Here is an 18,009-nt window from a genome sequence, read left to right on the forward strand (position 1 = left end):
CCTCCAAACCTTACAGGGAGCAAAGCACCCCTTCAAACATGGATGCTTGCTGTGCAGCAGATTGCACACAATTTTAGGACAGTGCAAAGCTGTGGAGAAGCAAGGATAGTTGTCGGTCCAACACTTCACAAAAACTTCAGGCGCCGGCACAGTCAAAGTAAAATGTAGCAATATGAAGCTAGCTCCTCATCTTGGGCTACTAGTTCTGTTTGTATTGGTTGGTGTAGCTTCTCCTATTAAATTGCTCTGAACTCACCACCGATGTATATGTGTTCTGAACACAGCACAAAAACGATCAGGATGATTAATACTCGGGCAAAAGCACACCAAGCTGCAAAGCACTGCTTGCGGTGAAGTGGAGAGCAAAATAATTCAGTAAAGGCCGGGCCGGGCAATATTTGGACAGCTCTGTGTGGCTTCATCCCAACCATAGCTTATATATCTCCCTAAACATTTGATCGTGTTTGATGTCACAAAGTTTCAGAATGTTTGGATTTGATTTATATTGTTGTTTTTTTTGTTCACCCGGGTGTGGCCACATTCTGTACCTGAACTTCTATGAATTTGACAGAAGGTATTCAACATGATAAATAGCATACCCCTCTGTAAACAAATGTAAGATGTTTTAGATCACTAAGGTACTCGCTACTCGAAGATAACACCAAGATAATGAATACACGATAGTAGCTAGTGAGGGGAGCAAACACGGACGCCGTACTATGTAGGCTCCTAACAGATAATCAACCCCTTGATTGAAGTTTTGAAAGAAAGAAAAAATGGCTGCTGCCCTAGCTCTCCACCGGGTATCACATTCTGTACCCGAACCTCTATGAATTTGACAGAAGATAACCTTCTCTCATTTTACAAGGCAACATACCGCCTCTGTAAACAAATGTAAGATGTTTTAGGTCACTAAGGCACTCGAAGATAACACCGAGAATGATTACACGATAGTAGCTACTGAGGGAGTCAGGAGACACTCATGACAGGCGCACCAAACACGGACGCCGTACTACGTAGTCTCCTTGCAGATAATCAACCCCTAGATTGAAGTTTTGAGAGAGAAAAACGGCTGCTGCCCTAGCTCTCCACCGTCTCCTCCTCGTCGTCGGTGACCTCCCTGTCCTCCTCCGCGTAGCCCTTGGCCTTGTACTGGTCGATGAGTCCCCGCTGGTAGGCCACGATCTTGTCGGCCGTCTGCTTGCTTTCAGCGTAGAACTCGCGGAAGAACTTGGAGCGCTTGGCCAGGCGGTCGGCGGGGATGTGCTCCATCTTGTAGGGGTAGGCCATGGTGTGGACGATGAGCGCCTGCGACAGCCTCCTCTTGACCACCTTCATCCTCTTCCTCCTGCCCCCCGCCTCCTCGGCCGCGGGCTTCTGTCACGTCCTTGCCTTGGGTAAACCCTAGGATTTGGGACTTGGGGAAGAAGAAGATCGAGGGGAGCAGAGGAAAGCAGGGAAAGGAGAGGAAGGACAGAGCCTATTTCATTTCCTTCCTTTTCGATACCAAACCAGTACAGACTGTGGGGATATATACCCATTACAACACACACGCTCGCACCCAGACGGCCCATGGCCCACCGACCCAACTTAGCCCGTTTACTCGCCTTGACTCAGTGGCCACCTAGTTCTATCTTCTTCATCTTGCGCCTGCCTGGCTCGGCAGCGCCCAGTGGAGCTGAGGTGCTGACAGTGCCCTCCTCTTGAGAAGCTGCTTGTCCCCAAGCTGCTGCTGCTGGAAATCTCTTCTGCAGGGCAGTGTAGTCTTCCCAGGTGGCAAAGTCAGGTGGCAGGTCTGCCCAGCGAACCAACCCTTGTAATAGAGCAGTGTTTCCTTTCTTGACCAACCTTCTGTCGAGAATTTCAGTGGGAGTCAAGTCTTCAGTATCCAGAGACAGAGGTTTAGGGAGAGATCTAAACACAGGGGTCTGATCTGGCACATGCTGCTTGAGTTGAGATACATGAAACACTGGGTGTATCTGAGCTTCAGAGGGTAAATCCAACCTGTAGGCTGCTGGTCCAATTTCTCCAGAATTTGGAAGGGCCCAAAGTACTTGAAAGCTAATTTGGGGCATGGTTTGTTGATCAACGAAAGCTGGCCATAAGGTTGTAACTTGAGAAAAACAGATTCTCTAACTTGAAATTCCCTAGGTGATCTATGTCGATCAGCATCAGCCTTAAACTTTTGTTGAGCTCTCTGAAGATGGTGTCTCAAGTGCTCAGAATAGGCTTGTCTGTCCTGCAACCATTGTTGCACATCAGGAGATGCATCCGCAGAAATTCTCAGAAACTGTCCCATATGAGGTTCCTGTCCATAGAGAGCTTTAAATGGAGAGCACCCTAAGGAGGAATGATGAGCAGTGTTGTACCAAAGTTCTGCCAATACTAACCAGTTGTGCCATTTAGTGGGAGAGTCATGTACTGCACATCTCAAGTACATTTCAAGACATTGATTCACTCTCTCTGATTGACCATCAGTTTGAGGGTGTCTAGCAGTGGACATCTGCAGTTTGGGGCCCCAAATAGTCAACATTTCTTTCCAAAAGTGGCTTGTGAAAATGGTATCCCTGTCAGAAGTGATTGTTAACGGCATACTGTGCAGTTTCACTATGTTTTGCATAAACACTTGAGCAACTGTTGCAGCCGTGTAGGGGTGCTTAAGTGGAATAAAATGACTATATTTGGTGTATCTGTTCACCACCACCAAAATCACACTGAAACCATTGGACTTGGGCAGTCCTTCTATAAAATCCATAGTCACATCCTCCCAAGCCCGAGCAGGAACGGGAAGTGGATTAAGCAGGCCTGGGTACTTACAATTTTCATGTTTTGCTTGCTGACAGACCTGGCATTGTTGCACAAAGTTCTGAACATCTTGTTTAATGCCATTCCAGTGAAAGAGCTTCTTAACTCTTTGATACGTTGCTTGAATCCCAGAATGACCTCCTATAGGGGATGCATGGAAGGCCTCGATGAGCTTGGTATGTAGCACTGAATTAGTTCCCACCCAAATTCTTCCTTTGTATCTAAGTAAGCCTTGAGTCAAAGTAAAGTCTGGTTCTGCACTTGGAGATACTGCCAGTTTAGTGAGCAGTTCTTGAGCTTTGTCATCTACTGTATAGGAATTTATTACTTCCTGCAACCACAAAGGCTGAGCAGTCGACACGGCATGAATTGCAAACACATGGCCCACTCTTGAAAGAGCATCAGCTGCCTTGTTTTTAGTTCCTTTTTTGTACTGGAACTTGAACTGTAGACCGGCTAACTTTGCCATACTTTCTTTTGTAGTTCAGTGTGCAGAACCTGCTCTTCTAAATTGCACAAACTCTTATGATCTGTCTTGATGATGAAAGGCCCCATGTTGAGATAAGATCTCCACTTATCCACTGCCATCATTACTGCCAAAAATTCTTTTTCATAGGTAGGCAACTTCTGGTTATTGACCCCAAGTGCCTTGTTGTAATATGCCACTGGATGGCCCTGCTGGCTGAGGACTGCACCTATGCCAGTGTCACATGCATCAGTCTCAATGCTGAATGGCAGAGAGAAATCAGGGAGAGCCAATACAGGTGTGGATGACATGGCCGTCTTCAGTTGATCAAAAGCTGCATGGGCTGTAGGGTTCCAGAGAAATGTCTTTTGTTGCAAGATAGACGTGAGGGGCTTAGCAATAATGCCATACTGGGGCACAAATTTCCTATAGTACCCAGTAAGCCCTAAGAACCCTCGCAACTCAGTGAAAGATGTGGGCTGAGGCCATTGCTCCATTGCCTTCGTTTTCTCAGGATCTGTAGAAACACCCTTGTCAGAGATAATGTGGCCCAAATAGCTCAACTGCTGGGTAGCAAAAGAGCACTTGCTCATCTTAGCATAAAGCTGGTTTTCCCTCAAAATCTGCAGGACTTGTTGTAAGTGTTGGTGGTGATCTTCCAAGGTTTCACTAAACACTAATATATCATCCATAAAGATCAAAATGAACTTCCTGGCATGTTTGCCAAATATTACATTCATCAGACACTGGAAGGTTGCTGGTGCATTTGTGAGCCCAAATGGCATTACCCTGAATTGATATTGTCCATGATGGGTTTTAAAAGCAGTTTTCTCCTCATCTGCCTCGACCATCCTTATTTGATGATATCCAACTCTCAAATCAAGCTTGGAAAACCATTTAGCTCCAGCCAACTCGTCCGGGAGCTCATCCACTATAGGCATTGGAAATTTGTTTTTAATGGTCATGGTGTTCAGTCTTCTATAATCCACACAAAATCTCCATGTGCCATCCTTTTTTTTCACTAGTAACACTGGAGAGGCAAAAGGAGACATGCTAGGTTTAATCAGTCCCGCTTGTAACATCTCATTCACCTGTCTTTCTATCTCATCCTTCTGTTGTGGATTGTATCTGTAAGGCCTCACATTGACAGGTGTACTATCAGGCAGTAGAGATATTGCATGGTCAAACACTCTATGGGGAGGAAGTTGTTTCGGGTCCTCAAATACATCTGCAAAATCAGCAAGTGTCTTTTGAATGCACTCAGGCACCACATGATCTTCAGTTTGTAAAGATGGGGACAGCACTGCAGTTGCCCAAATATCATTGCCCTTTTGCCATTTCAGCATCTGGTCCATGGTGATGGCTTGTAGCTCTGTTTGTTGTTTCTCAACAATGCCCTGAAGTCTTACTTGCTGGCCTTGTTTGTCAAACTGCAACCATTTCTCCTCCCAATGACAGGTCATAGCTCCCCATTGCTCCAACCAATCCATGCCCAATATTGCATCATAACCACCCAGATCAATTACTTTCATGTCTGATGTGAAGGTGTGCCCACTGATCCACCATTGTAACCCTTGCAGTTCAGAGTTACATTGCAACTGTTCTCCATTTGCCACTTTGACTGTGAGGGTTTTGTTCAGAGTAGTTGCCTCATGTTTCAATTTGTCGGCCAATTGTTTGTCAATAAATGTGTGTGAACTTCCTGAATCCACTAACAGCAACAGAACTTTGTTTTCTACCCAAGCTCTCAATCTGATGGTCTTGGGATTGTCAGACCCAGCCAAGGCAATGACTGACAAGTATGCTGCTACATCATCTACAGCTTCCTCCACTGTGATAGCATTCAACATCTCATCAGATAGTCTCCCTTCAATTTCCTGGGCTTCCAATGCTTTTAACTGTAATGGTGGCTTGGGGCACACATATGTCCCTGGCTGTATTTCTCTCCACAGCTATAACAGAGCCCATTGGCTCTCCTGAACTCTTTGAGTTGTTTGGCACGCCAAAGATTCCCAGCTGCAAACTGAGGTCTAGTTGTGTTATCCTGACGAGGGGCAGTGATTTTGGAAGGAGAGCATTGTTTCTGAACTTTAGGAGCCTGTAGTTTCTGTCTCTCCAAGACTGCTTCCTGCACTAGAGCATATTCAGCAGCCAATAAAACCGTGTGAGGTAATTGTATTTCCACCGCTGCTCGAATTTCTTCCTTAAGACCAAGCATAAACTGAGTGACTAGCATAGTCTCACTAATCGTTGCATCATATAGCCGCACTTGATACACCAACTGACTGAACATCGTACGGTACTGCTGTACTGAGTCCTCTTGCTTCAACAACAACAGCTCACGCAAACAGTTACGATGTATGTTGACATCAAATTCCTGCAATATGGATGTCTTGAAGCGCGGCCAATCGGAACACCCATCAGTGTGTTTGTTTGCCTGGTACCAATGAGCTGCATTCCCTTGCAAATGCAGTGAGGCGGACATGACCTTAAATCCTTCTGGAATCTGATACAACTGGAAATATACCTCACAATTATCCAACCAAATGCGAACCCCTTCACCATCGAAACAAGGAAACTCCATCTTCGGCATCCAGGGCCGCTTGGAACCTTGTTCATCAGGGGGACGCGGTGATGGGGGAGTCCTGCCTGGGTCAAATGGTCGGCGAAGAGGTGGTGGCACCTGAACTGATGACCCTGCCTATACTGCCGTCGGAGATGCCGCCAAACACCCTGCCTGCGCCAAGCGATCTACCTCTGCATCCCGAGTGCTGTGGGACTGCTTGATCACCCGTGCGACATGGACTTGTTCCTGGTGAATCTCCCCAATCGAAGTAACTGATAGATCGACTTTTGCTTGTACCTGATCGAGGCGATGTACTTGCTCGGAGAATTTTGTGTCGAGGTCGTCGAGTCGTGCGCTGATCTCGTCGATGCGCGACACCTTCTCTCCGATCTCCTTGAGGGCGGCCAGCTCCTTGAGTACGCGCTCCTCGAACGTTGCCATGACCTCCGTCAGATGCTTAGTTTGCGCGCTCAGCTTGAACGAAGCCGTCGTCACCCTCTCTGAACCAGACCAACACCGATCTCGGATTTACAGGCAGCCACCGAAGCAGCCGCACAACCGATCGGTCGATGTTACAGTCTGATCTCAAGGCAGCGGGGAACAACGGATCGACAAGGCAATCTGATACCAACTGTCACGTCCTTGCCTTGGGTAAACCCTAGGATTTGGGACTTGGGGAAGAAGAAGATCGAGGGGAGCAGAGGAAAGCAGGGAAAGGAGAGGAAGGACGGAGCCTATTTCATTTCCTTCTTTTTCGATACCAAACCAGTACAGACTGTGGGGATATATACCCATTACAACACACACGCTCGCACCCAGACGGCCCATGGCCCACCAACCCAACTTAGCCCGTTTACTCGCCTTGACTCAGTCGCCACCTAGTTCTATCTTCTTCATCTTGCGCCTGCCTGGCTCGGCAGCGCCCAGTGGAGCTGAGGTGCTGACAGCTTCCTGCCCAATCTGCCCAGCAAGACTTCCGCCGGCGACACCTCCGTCATCTCCTTGTCACTCGTCGCCTCCTTCTTGCGGCTACGACGGCGGCCCCCGACGCGCTCTCCTTCTTGCGGTCACGACGACGGTCTCCCGGCGCGCTCGCCTTGATCTGGATTGCGAGGACGCGGCGGCTGTTGTTGCCTTCCTGTATGCCCTGGAGACTCCTTTTATGGGTATCGGCAGGTCGGTGAACTCTCGGCCGGATCTTCAGTTCTAACTTCTAAGCCAATTCGGATCGGCATGATGGCATGCGATCCATGCTCACCTCGGACTCGGAGTCACTCTATCCTGAGCCAACTCGGACTTACAAACTAACAATGGAATCGACGGGTAGGACGAGGCAACCATCAAAACGGACGCTTGCAGATTGCACAAAACTGCCGTGGATTGGATACCATGCCATCAGACCCTGGTTCATGGTTGCCGAATCATGGAATGTTAGTGCATCTGCTGCTGATAAGGGTAACGTGGTTGCCGAATCGGCGCTTGCTGGAGATTACCTTGATAATACGGATCCCATTCTGGCATGTCATCATCATCGTTGCCATCGCCTTTCCACGGCTGGGCTGCAGAAGGTCTGTCACCATACTTACGAACCAATTCCCTCGCTCAGTCTTCTATCGGGACAGAAGCGTGAGGTAGATGAGTTTGAGACGCTGACAGAATTGTATTCAGGTAGGCCATCATCATCCCTAACAACACCAGAACCAAAGCCAGGAGGAACATCAGCGGTTACAATTTCCTGATGAGAAGCATTGGAAGAGCGAGATGATGGCTGAGAGATCATGGGCATAGCTGAACCAGAAGTGGCAGCCTGCCACTTGGAGTCCTCTTGCCTGTTGGGCACCCTAGATGAGGCATGGGGTCTTCGCCACACAACGACTCCGACGATGGATGCTCCAGGCTCGGTTAACTACCCGAGTGCTCCTTTGGCAGGTGGTCAGCAAGTATCTGAGCTGCCTTCCCTTGAGAAGGGCAGAGGCACAGCTCCACTCCTTCGGCAGGCTTCACTCGTCCTACTCTCTCATCAGCAATATACGAGTGATTAGTCTGCACTCTGCAGGATAATAATAGGTGGTTAGCAAATCAGGAGCTCCGTGACTGTGCTAAGCTTTGACTCAAGGGCAAATACTTGAGAACAGTATTTTCAGGATAGTAGGGAGAAACCTTTAAGAGATGATGTCGACCACTCTCAAGAGAGCCCTCCTTCCAACGTAACTCAGTTGCCTGTAAAACCAAGGACAGACACTCACCAATGTAAAAAAAAAAGCTATGTTTTCAGGAGCAAAACTCAAGAAAGCCAGGAAGGCATGAAATAAGCACAGAGTATTCGAAATATTCGACATCTGAATTCAGTACAATGTGCACATGTCAATCTACTACAGTAAATTTCTAGATAGTAGTTATTTGTTATTCAATTTCACACAAAAACAAGTACGTAGGGTTGCGGCTCTCATCAGACTGGCTCCACCCAACTCATGTTTATCTTCTCCATGGCATGGCAGGCTAGGACCATAACCTGGCAATGCAGCGGCAAACTCCAGCAGGTGGTAGCAAGAGGAAGGTGTCTTGGCTGCTTGAATGCCAAGAGGCAGAACCCCGTAATGAGAGAGAAGCAATGAGACAAGGCTGAAGCATACCGACGACAAGGCTTGGAAGAATTATGAGGAAGGCGAGCACCAAGGTCTAGGTGATGCTATCGGCCATGGTATTGCAGCAGGGGGTTGAACAATGAAGGAACTACACTTAGGAGGATCATACCAGCTTCAACGAGTCTCAATGAGGACGAGATGGGTATTATGTAAAAGTACGACAGGGAAATACCAAGTTTGGTTATCATTATGCTCTCAGCGAGTTAACAGTTGCAGAAAACTGGATACCTAACTTACAGAGTTTGTTATTGTTTAGAGATAGAGGGAGGGGGTTCGTCTGGTTGTTGCTCTTCCGAAGCGGCGGATCTGGCTGTGTGTTTGTGTTTGGCAGGTGGTCTTCGAAGGCGTCGTCTAGCGTAGTGAACTGGTGTTTTGGTCCTTGGGCTCCTCCTACAACCGACGAAGTGTATATAGTCAACTTTGGCTTCGTCGGGGAGCTGGTAAGGTAAGGTCTCCCCGGATTTGTCAGGCCAGATCTGGGTTAGTTGTCCAGCCCTCTTCATCACCTTCTTCTCTAGGGAAGCAATCTGTTTCTCACATCGCTATCGTCCACGTCTTCTGGCTCCAACCGGCCAGTTCCTAGCCACTGTGTCAACAAAGTTTTCCCTGGTTCTGATGGTGATCCCATGGAGTTCAAGTGATCCCTGAATAGAAGCCAACCGGGAGAATACTGCATTGCTAGGTGGTGGTGTTACGGCCCAGGGGTTCCTCACCTCTCTGGTTGCTGGGAGTGGGTCATAGTTAGAGCATGCATTTCAAGTTACCCTAGTCTTTCACGTTGGCTCACATCTTCCAACCATTTATCTTTTATGTCAGATTCTTCTCACTTTTTGAATGATATGCCCCTCTTCAGTTAGTTTAGATGATGCATGAGCACAAAACCTGCATCCAACATCATTTATGGAACCTTAATGCCCGTAATACCAAGAACCTGTTTATCATCTATGGTTGGTTATAATTGATGGCCCTCACCCCTTCAATCAAGACCACAACATCACACATGTCATCTTTATAGTAAATGGTCCAAACTAGGGGTGGAATTGAGCCGAGCCAAGCCAAGCCGGCTCGTGGCTTGGCTTGGTCAGGCTCGCAAAAGGTTCATATAGGACCCTAGTTCCTGTAAACGTTGCTCAATTTTTTAAAATTCACAAGAAAAATTAAGGTTTGCTAGATATTTTGACACACGAAATAAAATTGTAAATGTTTCCTACAATGGTGATTGCACTATACCAGTGTTTGTGTTGTGACATCGCAAGCAGCAGCAGCAGCAGCAGCCAGCACTCATCACTTGGCCAACACTAGGTCAATAGGATTGGATTTACAGCATCAACTTACAAGGTAAAGTGCCATTGGTCATTGACATGGTACGGCGGCAAGCGCAAGCTCTTGCTCATGGTAGCACAGCAGAAATAGACCATGTTTTCATCCTTGGTAGCAATGTTCAAGGCCACTGATGTTATCTGTTGCCAACTTGCTGGGGACCAGCCTTGGTCAGTTTATCTATTTCTCTATAGGCTTTGCGCAGTACTTCCTTTGCAAATTTGAAGGAGCCTTCTGATAGAGCTCCCTTCTCTCCACACCTCATGGTGTCGCGAACGAGATCACTGAACCTCGAAGTCACAGAATCTGTGTGCCGGTTTTCATCTTCAAGGATGCGTCCAACAAACACTGGCCCTGTCTTTGCCTTTTTTGTCCATCGCTTCGTGATGCATGGCTCCGGAATCATGTCGATGTCAGCCAAGATGAATACTCCCAGCACATGCCTGCACAATATCGCCGAGAAAGCAAACCTGCAGCAGTCACACCAAGCCTTCTTCTCGGCAACATTGTAGACAACAGTGTGCCTGGTAGGAGGATCACCGTCTCTTTCAACATAGTACTTGGCTTCATAAGGGCTTTCCTCAACCTTCACAGCATAGTGATGCAGTGATTCAATCAACTCCGTTTGGAAAAATTCAAATGCAGCCCTGGTGTAGATGCTCGCTGCTTGTTTTTCCAAGATTGAATTGGTTTTCAGGAGTTGTTCAGGAGGAAACAAGGCAAGATCTTTCTGAGCTTCATTCATATACAATCTGTCTATGTGTTGATCAAATGTAGTGATAAAAGAAAGGAGGGGAGCTCTTGTACTGAAGTTATTCCTATAAAACCCACTGATCGTTTCTGCTCTACGGGTCAGTGACAATTCTGCAAAGAAGGAGCTTGTTAGGTACGCAGGAACCCATTTATGTCTTGCTTCAAACAGTGATTGCAACCAAGTGTTCTCCCTCAGACCATACTTGTCGAGAATAGAACCCCAGAACATGTCAAAAACAGGCACGGTATCACACTCATTGACACATCTTTTTAACTCGTTATGGAGCTCAGGAAATCTCATGTAGACATCAGATAATTTCTTCTTGCATTTAGAAAGAACTCGCCATCTACAAAGACGATGGAAACATTGAGGAAATACTTTGGCAACTGCCTCTGTCATTGTTTTGCCTTCATCTGTTGTAAATGAAAATGGCAGCCGCTTATCCATTGCTGTCAGCCATGTCTCAAAAATCCAAGCATATGAAGATTCTGTCTTATCCAAGATAAGCGCACAACCAAAAACAACACAATCACCATGGTGATTCATGCCTGTGAAAGCAGCAAAAGGCAACATATTTTCGTTTTGAGTATAAGTAGTGTCGAAGTAAACAGCATCTCCGAAGTACTTGTATGACATTTTAGATCTTGCATCAACCCAAACTGCATTCCTCAAACAGTTTCTACCGTCAACTTGTACGTTATAGAAAAAACCAGAGTTCTCCGACTGCCTTCTCATCAGGTAGGTGAAGAGACCAGATGCACCTGTGTCTCCAAACACATTCCTCCGCGCCTCCTGCAATTGGTCCGCATGCTCCTTCCCAGAGAGGCGAAGGAGCTGGACCTCCCGCACCTTGTCTGGGCTAACAATGACATGAGTGTGCTCGAGCACCAACTTCGTGATGACCCACTTTTCTGGGCCCCTCCTCACCACCTCCATCATTGCTGGGCAGCCTTCCCGTATAGAGAGGCGCTTCCTCTTTTTCTTGTTGCTAGAGTCAACATCCTTCTTCTTCTTGTGATGTCCCTCTTTCATGCACACAAAACGCTTCATAACAAGTACCTCGGTACCTTTTCGCCGTTCACTGCGGGACCGGGCAACACGAATGCCGAACCCAAGGCCTAGTGCATACGCATTGTAGAATGCACGTGCAGCTGCATCAGACGTAAATTCCATGCCCAAGTACGGTTCCGCATTTTTGCCCAGCTCGTCAGCTGCCGGAAGCAGCTCATTTACAGCAGTCGACATGGATCCCTCAGAAGGATCAATGCAATGAATCTGGGAAGACATCACACTAGTTCCTTGATCAACATCAGTGGTGCCTGTATCATCCTCAACATCCATGAAATCTTCAACAAGATCATGGTCTTCACTTGATGAGAACTCCATCCAAGAGTACCAAAGCTCAACTTACAGTTCCAGATTTCCTCGGCACGGCGAAGGGCTGCAATAATCAAGAATACAAAAAGAATGAGCCGAAAAGGATAACACTGCATCTCAACCTCCATAATTTCAGAACAACATATGCTACAGAGATCATTTGACACAAAACATTCGTGAGTATGGCAGAGATTTGACACCTGAATTTCACCACAATAACATGAATCCTCAACTGAACTGAACGAATTTCAACATAATTCTACTCCCTCCGTCCCAAAATTCTTGTCTTAGATTAGTCTAGATACGGATGTATCTAATACTAAAACGTGACTTGATACATCCGTATTTAGACAAATCTAAGGCAAGAATTTTGGACGGAAGGAGTACTAATTAGTAATTACCCACATCACACACTCGGGCTCCCCTGCTGCCGAACGATTCAAGCTAAACCCCTCCACTTTTTCTTCTCCAAAGGAATGCTGGCACCGGCGATGCTATTCAGGGTAACAGGCACCGAAATGGGGAAATTCGCGAGCGGGGATGGAAAAATGGGGCCAACTGAGATCGATCTGGTCGGGGTCTATGGTTCACAGCAACAAGCAGGCCAGAGGTCCAGAGCGAAACGAACAGCAAGTCAGCAACCCAAGCAAGCGCTAGGGCTTATACTACTTACCAGCGAAGGAAGAGGGGAGGGACCTCGCTCGCTCCACGCCAGTCCAGCAGAGTGGAGGCGGATGGGGGGAGGAGGACGGGCGGGCGGACGCCTACGGGGAAGGCTTCCTTCCCTTCCGGGAAATAGGCGGCGGCCGGCGGGAGGAGGCTGCGGTCGGCGGCGACGGCGCCGGCGGAGGAGTAGGGCGGAGGCGGCCGGCCCAGAGGAAGCAAGCGAGTTGCTGGAAAGCTGGGATGTGAACGCGAAACTCAAAGAAGGAAAACAACATTCGACTACTGCACGAGTTTTTCTGCAGATGTTATTACAGACTTTCTTCAGATTTTCAATATTTCCGTTATTTTTTTTCAATGGGCTGGAGTTAAAAACATTGCACATTTGCACTCAAGTAATTCAACCTTCGACTACTGCACGAGTCAACTTCCAACTTACACTCCAAGACTTAATCTCGATAATTTCTTTCATTAACACTGGTGATTTTCGCACCTCCCAGTTAGTATCTGCAAAGGTAAAAGTGGATGTCCGTCCGGAAATACTTGTCATCAAAATGAATAAAAGTCGATGCGATGATCTAACTTTTTTCTGGATTGGACGTATATAGAAGTGTTTTACTGTGTTCATTCACTCATTTCAGTCCGTTTGTAGTTCATACTGAAATATTCAAAACATCTTATATTTGTGAATGGCCAAAACATCTTATATATGTGAACGGACGGAGTACTGATCAAAGAAGAATATCTGAAGATGCCATTTCTAAAGCACAGGAACACTAGCCTTCCAATTTCTTGCATTACAAACAGTCCATCAAAGTTATACATGAAAATTTCGGCTACTTTGAGTTGTGTGCAACACAACCATCTTGATAGCAGCAAGGAATGGTCCAACGGTAGAACAAAATTTGTGCAAGCTTCTCCAACTTAAGCAATAAGTTAGAGAAAAGGAGAGCATTTTTATTTCTTTCTCATTACACTAGTTGCTAAAAACATAAAAGGAGACAGATCCACATTGTTAATTTCAAATCACATAAGCGTATTTCTGCTGGCGCTTGCCCCAGAAACCAGGCATGGTGACCCGAAACAGTAGTTCTAGGAGCTGGGAGTAAGCATTGGGCTTCTCGAATTGCAGCCACTAGGAAAGCCATGCAGATCCACATCAGAAACAAAATGGCAACAACCAAGCCGATGCTGCCTCATTTCTTGAGTGCATTCATTCTGTCCCTCAGGTAATACAGCTTTGCTCTCCTGACTTTCTTCCTGTCTAAGATCTTGATTTCTTTGATGTTTGGCGAGTACCTGAATGCAAAAGAGAAATGGCATCAGGAAAATATTCCGCGTGAAACAAGTATGATGCGATGGTATCTTTCATGTTTGACTTCTTCAACAACTAAAGGCAGCTTTTTATGTAATGAAAGATTGAAGAAATTAACTGCGGAACAAAAGTGAACAAATCCTAAAAACAAAAGGAGAGCGCATAGGAAATATCCTACTTATGCCATTCTTCCAATGTATTCCAGCAGCAGACACGGAATGGACAAAGGCTATGTACGCATGAAAGGTAGTTTAACCATAGCTGGATGCACAAATGTATGAAACTACAAGCTCCATTTGTAACAAAATGCTAACACAGCACAAGCAATCAATTCTGTACAATGGTAACGAAAAACTATGTGTTTTGTCTCGAATACTACCAGCATCTTGCATGGTTCACTTAAGGGCTCATTAACCAGATACATAGCATTCTATGGTTTAGACAATAGTACTCATTGTCATGGATTTACAGCTATTAGTAACAAGAATGAAGGTGGTGCCATCATTCTCATGGCAGATGAGATAATGTCAGGTATATCAAGAAGGCAACAAATAGCTTAGAGACAAACATATAAAATCAAAATGAAATACTAATTTTCAGTTCAGCCGAGCAAACTACACTTCTAATATGGCAACTGTGCATCCATAATTTGATATATGTCTAATAAGATGTATGCAGCAACATGATAAGTAGGAATTTAGTGAGATCCACAGATTTATCCCCGGTCTTTATCGTTTTTGCATGTGATTAGAAGATATGCCTCACATGGAGGTGTGCATGCGTAATGAATTAGTGATGTGTGGGTGTCTTCCTTATAATCACACAGATTAAAATGTTCATGCACAACCAACAAATATGGATTGTTCTGTCATGCTAACGAACAGAGAGCAACCAGATGTGAATGCACAAGCTATTCTCACAGAAACACAATAGTGCAGAACTAAGAAGTAGTTCTAATTTGCACGTGGAAAGCTCAGAAACGAAGCAATGTCTATCAGAGAGAAGCACAAATTTGGTGTCACTTACAGTGGAAAGACAGACTCAACTCCAACCCCAGCTACTAATCTACGCAATCTGAAAGTCGTAGCGATCCCAGCATTGCGCCTTGCTATGACGATGCCTTTCAATGTAGACTCACGTCGCTTGTTCTCAGGAACTTGCTGTTTATACATAGAATCAGAACAACAGATATATGAATGAACAGCAACAAGGCAAGAACGCATTTACTTAGTACTTACCACTCTCATTTGAACAATACATCCAGGCTGTACATCAGGAATGGTCCTCTCTGTACGAACTTTGTCGACTGCCTCTTTGTTTAAGATCTGGCAAACTCAAGTAACAGATATGTTAGGTTGTTTAAGTGATCATCGTAACGTAACTTGTCACCAGAAGTTATACCGTTGCTGGAAATAACACATTAACTTACATTCATAATGTGCCTGGCCGTCTTGTCGGGCCTCTTGAACTTAATCCGCGGCGGGTGCTCAACCATGGGAGAGCTGGAATCTTCATCCTCAACAGAAACCTCGGCAGCTCCCACTGTCGAGAACCCCCTCACCGCCAAAGCCCTCGTGCAGAAACCATATGCCTGAACACCGTCGTGTGGAATGATTGGACTCTGCAGATCAAAATACAATCCGATAGGCATGACCAGGACATATTAGTAACACAGGATCACAAACCCGCGACTTGTATCCGCAATACAAACACTGGCACACGCACCACAATTTGACGAATCCAGTTGCAAGGCCTCAGGGGTTCCGCGAACGACTGTTCAACTCTAGGAGCTGCGCAATCCAGGAGCTTCAGAGGCGTGGCACGGGTTCCGGCTCGACAGACTGTCCGCGCCAAAGACTGCATCCTGTGACCAGTCCTCTGCACAGAAAATGCACACGCTGGGATCAAAGTTGAGCGAAGACTCCATTCCTCAGGCAATACATGAACGAACAAGCACAGGATAAACCCTGCAGAGTTCAGTTGAGCCCCAAAATCTTTTCAGTACTAGGAAGTGCTCCACCAGGCGTCCGGGCAGTAAACAAATCCACAACAAACTGGATGGATAGAGGAATTAAGTTTTGTACGGGATAGATTGCGGCGAAGAAACTATACCCCACAGGGTGCCCACGGGGAAATCTCCGTCTGGGGTTTACCGCGCCGCCTGCCAGAGAAGGCTGAGACCTGCGGGGGGTCCGGACTGGCGAACGGGGGAACAAAGGAAGGGGAGGAGGGGAATACCTCGCCGAGGGGGGCAGAGGAGAAGGGGCGGCACGAGATCTGGCCGGCGGCGGAGATGAAGGGGGGGCGGCGGAGATGAAGGGGGGAGGCGGACGTCGTCCCGGGTCGCACCTCGCCTGAACCCTGAAGCCCTGGAGCAGTAACGTCCCGCACCCGGGTGAAAGAAAGCACGAGCCGGATTTCCTGCCGTTGGATGGTGGCCAACCGTCCTGATTTCTCCCGCTCGGCCGAACCCATCAGTGTCATCGATCCTTTGTTGGCCAAATGGACCGGTCCTGGCGTGCTGGCCCGATGCGCATGGCCTGCGGTAGCTTGGTAATCGGGCCGTGCCAGCACGTGGCACGCCAAGGGCCGTTCCTGGGCCACGAGGTTGGGCACGATGCTGGCACGGCACGGCCCGTTTACCTTTTTATTATTTATTCATTTTTTATATATTACCCCCAAAATAGCATTTTTTTAGCGGTAAACCAACACTTTATTCAATACTTGCAAGGTTTACAGAAATAATGAGGGGATCGTGGAGAATCCCCAGCCACACATGGCGACAGAAATAAAGAACTAGAAAATTTAACAAGACTATGGGCTTCCCAATTCGATGCTCGTCCTTCAAAAGTGATATCACATGTAGCAAACTCTCTTGCCCGTGTTACAATCTCCTTCACAATAACCGAGTGCCTCCCTTCGGCTCTTTGCGTTTGGCTCTCTAGTAGTTTGGATGTGATCGACCACCTCTCCGTCAGCCTTTTTTTTGAACTGGGCTTTTTGGCCCCTTTCCATTGCATCGAACGGAAATACAACAGTTTCAGAAACATGTTCAGAAGGAAAGGAAAAGGGGAAAAGCGAGTTCAAGCACTACCAGGAAACCCACCACACTCGCCCGACATCGTGACGAGTGCCATGGGGCGAAAACCTGAGCAGCACCAATATCTTTTAAAGTCAAACTAGCTATTACACAAACCGACCTGCCATGGACCAAATTGACACCACCAGACCAAACTATCATACTAATCGAAGCAACGAAGAGCAGCAGGCTTCAAACTTCAGCGTGTAGCTCCTAGTAGAATCACTCTCCGGTGATCGGTTGCCTGGCCGCCTCGCACAGCTTCATCATCTGCATGGTCCCCGCCCTGATCTGCTCCGCGCCTGCGCGTAACTTCTTAGCATCATCTCCTTGCTGCAGACATGTCCAATAAAGCAAGAAAGAGCACATGGAAAAGACTATCTCAAAAGGAGTTTTGATCATTTTCTTCTCAAAGGTGGCTCGATTTCGAGCCAGCCAGATAGCCCAGCAGGCAGCTGCCAGGCCCACCGTATAAAATCTCTCTCCCCCAGGGAGATAAACATGGCACCACGCATAGTACTGCCAGTAATTACCGGGGCATCTATCAGTACCCAGTAATTACTAGGGCACCTCTCCGTCATCTAGAGCCCACACACACCTCGACATTGAGAACTACAGCAGGGAGTGTGATGAGGACATCAATACCATTGTTACACCCACAGCCCCTACTGTTACATATACTGGACCAATTACTAGAGCTCGCGCACGCCAATTAAATTACCAGGTACTTTCGTTTCTTGGTAATGATTCTAATGTTCATGAGATTATGATGCTGCCTAAATTGGATATATTTGTTTTGCTTTCAAATGAAGGGCCTAGCTTGGAGAAGGATGAACATTGGAGCAAGAACACGCATGAAGTTGATGGCATGCGCAAGGGGATCAAGAACGGAGTTACAAGTGATGATTTCAGGACTTTGAAGCCGCCATAAGGAGTGCATGAAGCCATGGACGAAATATACAAGATGCCACTTCATAATATTCGTCCATAGGCTATTCTAGGTGCTGCGTCACCTTATT

General features: G+C 46.9%; 2 protein-coding genes across 3 annotated transcripts; both read right to left on the reverse strand.

The window, feature by feature from the left end:
* Window positions 1-522: 522 nt before the first annotated feature.
* Window positions 523-1,683, reverse strand: LOC125518864. The gene has a single exon (XM_048683737.1). The coding sequence runs from the start codon at window positions 1,336-1,338 to the stop codon at window positions 1,081-1,083; it is 258 nt and encodes an 85-aa protein (XP_048539694.1). The 5' UTR covers window positions 1,339-1,683; the 3' UTR covers window positions 523-1,080.
* An 11,724-nt stretch (window positions 1,684-13,407) lies between these two features.
* LOC125524393 (50S ribosomal protein L19, chloroplastic-like) lies at window positions 13,408-16,309 on the reverse strand. Of its 2 annotated transcripts, none has more exons than XM_048689447.1 (6): window positions 16,150-16,309; window positions 15,637-15,789; window positions 15,341-15,532; window positions 15,150-15,236; window positions 14,938-15,071; window positions 13,408-13,895 (listed from the first exon to the last, which is right to left on the reverse strand). In XM_048689447.1, exons 2-6 carry the CDS (start codon window positions 15,772-15,774, stop codon window positions 13,793-13,795), a joined length of 654 nt encoding a protein of 217 aa, XP_048545404.1. In that variant the 5' UTR covers window positions 15,775-15,789; window positions 16,150-16,309; the 3' UTR covers window positions 13,408-13,792. The 2 variants fall into 2 exon arrangements, with proteins under 2 accessions (XP_048545404.1, XP_048545405.1); XM_048689448.1 differs by having other exon boundaries at window positions 16,024-16,270.
* Between the last annotated feature and the right edge of the window lie 1,700 nt (window positions 16,310-18,009).

Source organism: Triticum urartu, chromosome 7 (genome assembly GCF_003073215.2).
Source record: "Triticum urartu cultivar G1812 chromosome 7, Tu2.1, whole genome shotgun sequence".
NCBI lineage: Eukaryota > Viridiplantae > Streptophyta > Magnoliopsida > Poales > Poaceae > Triticum > Triticum urartu.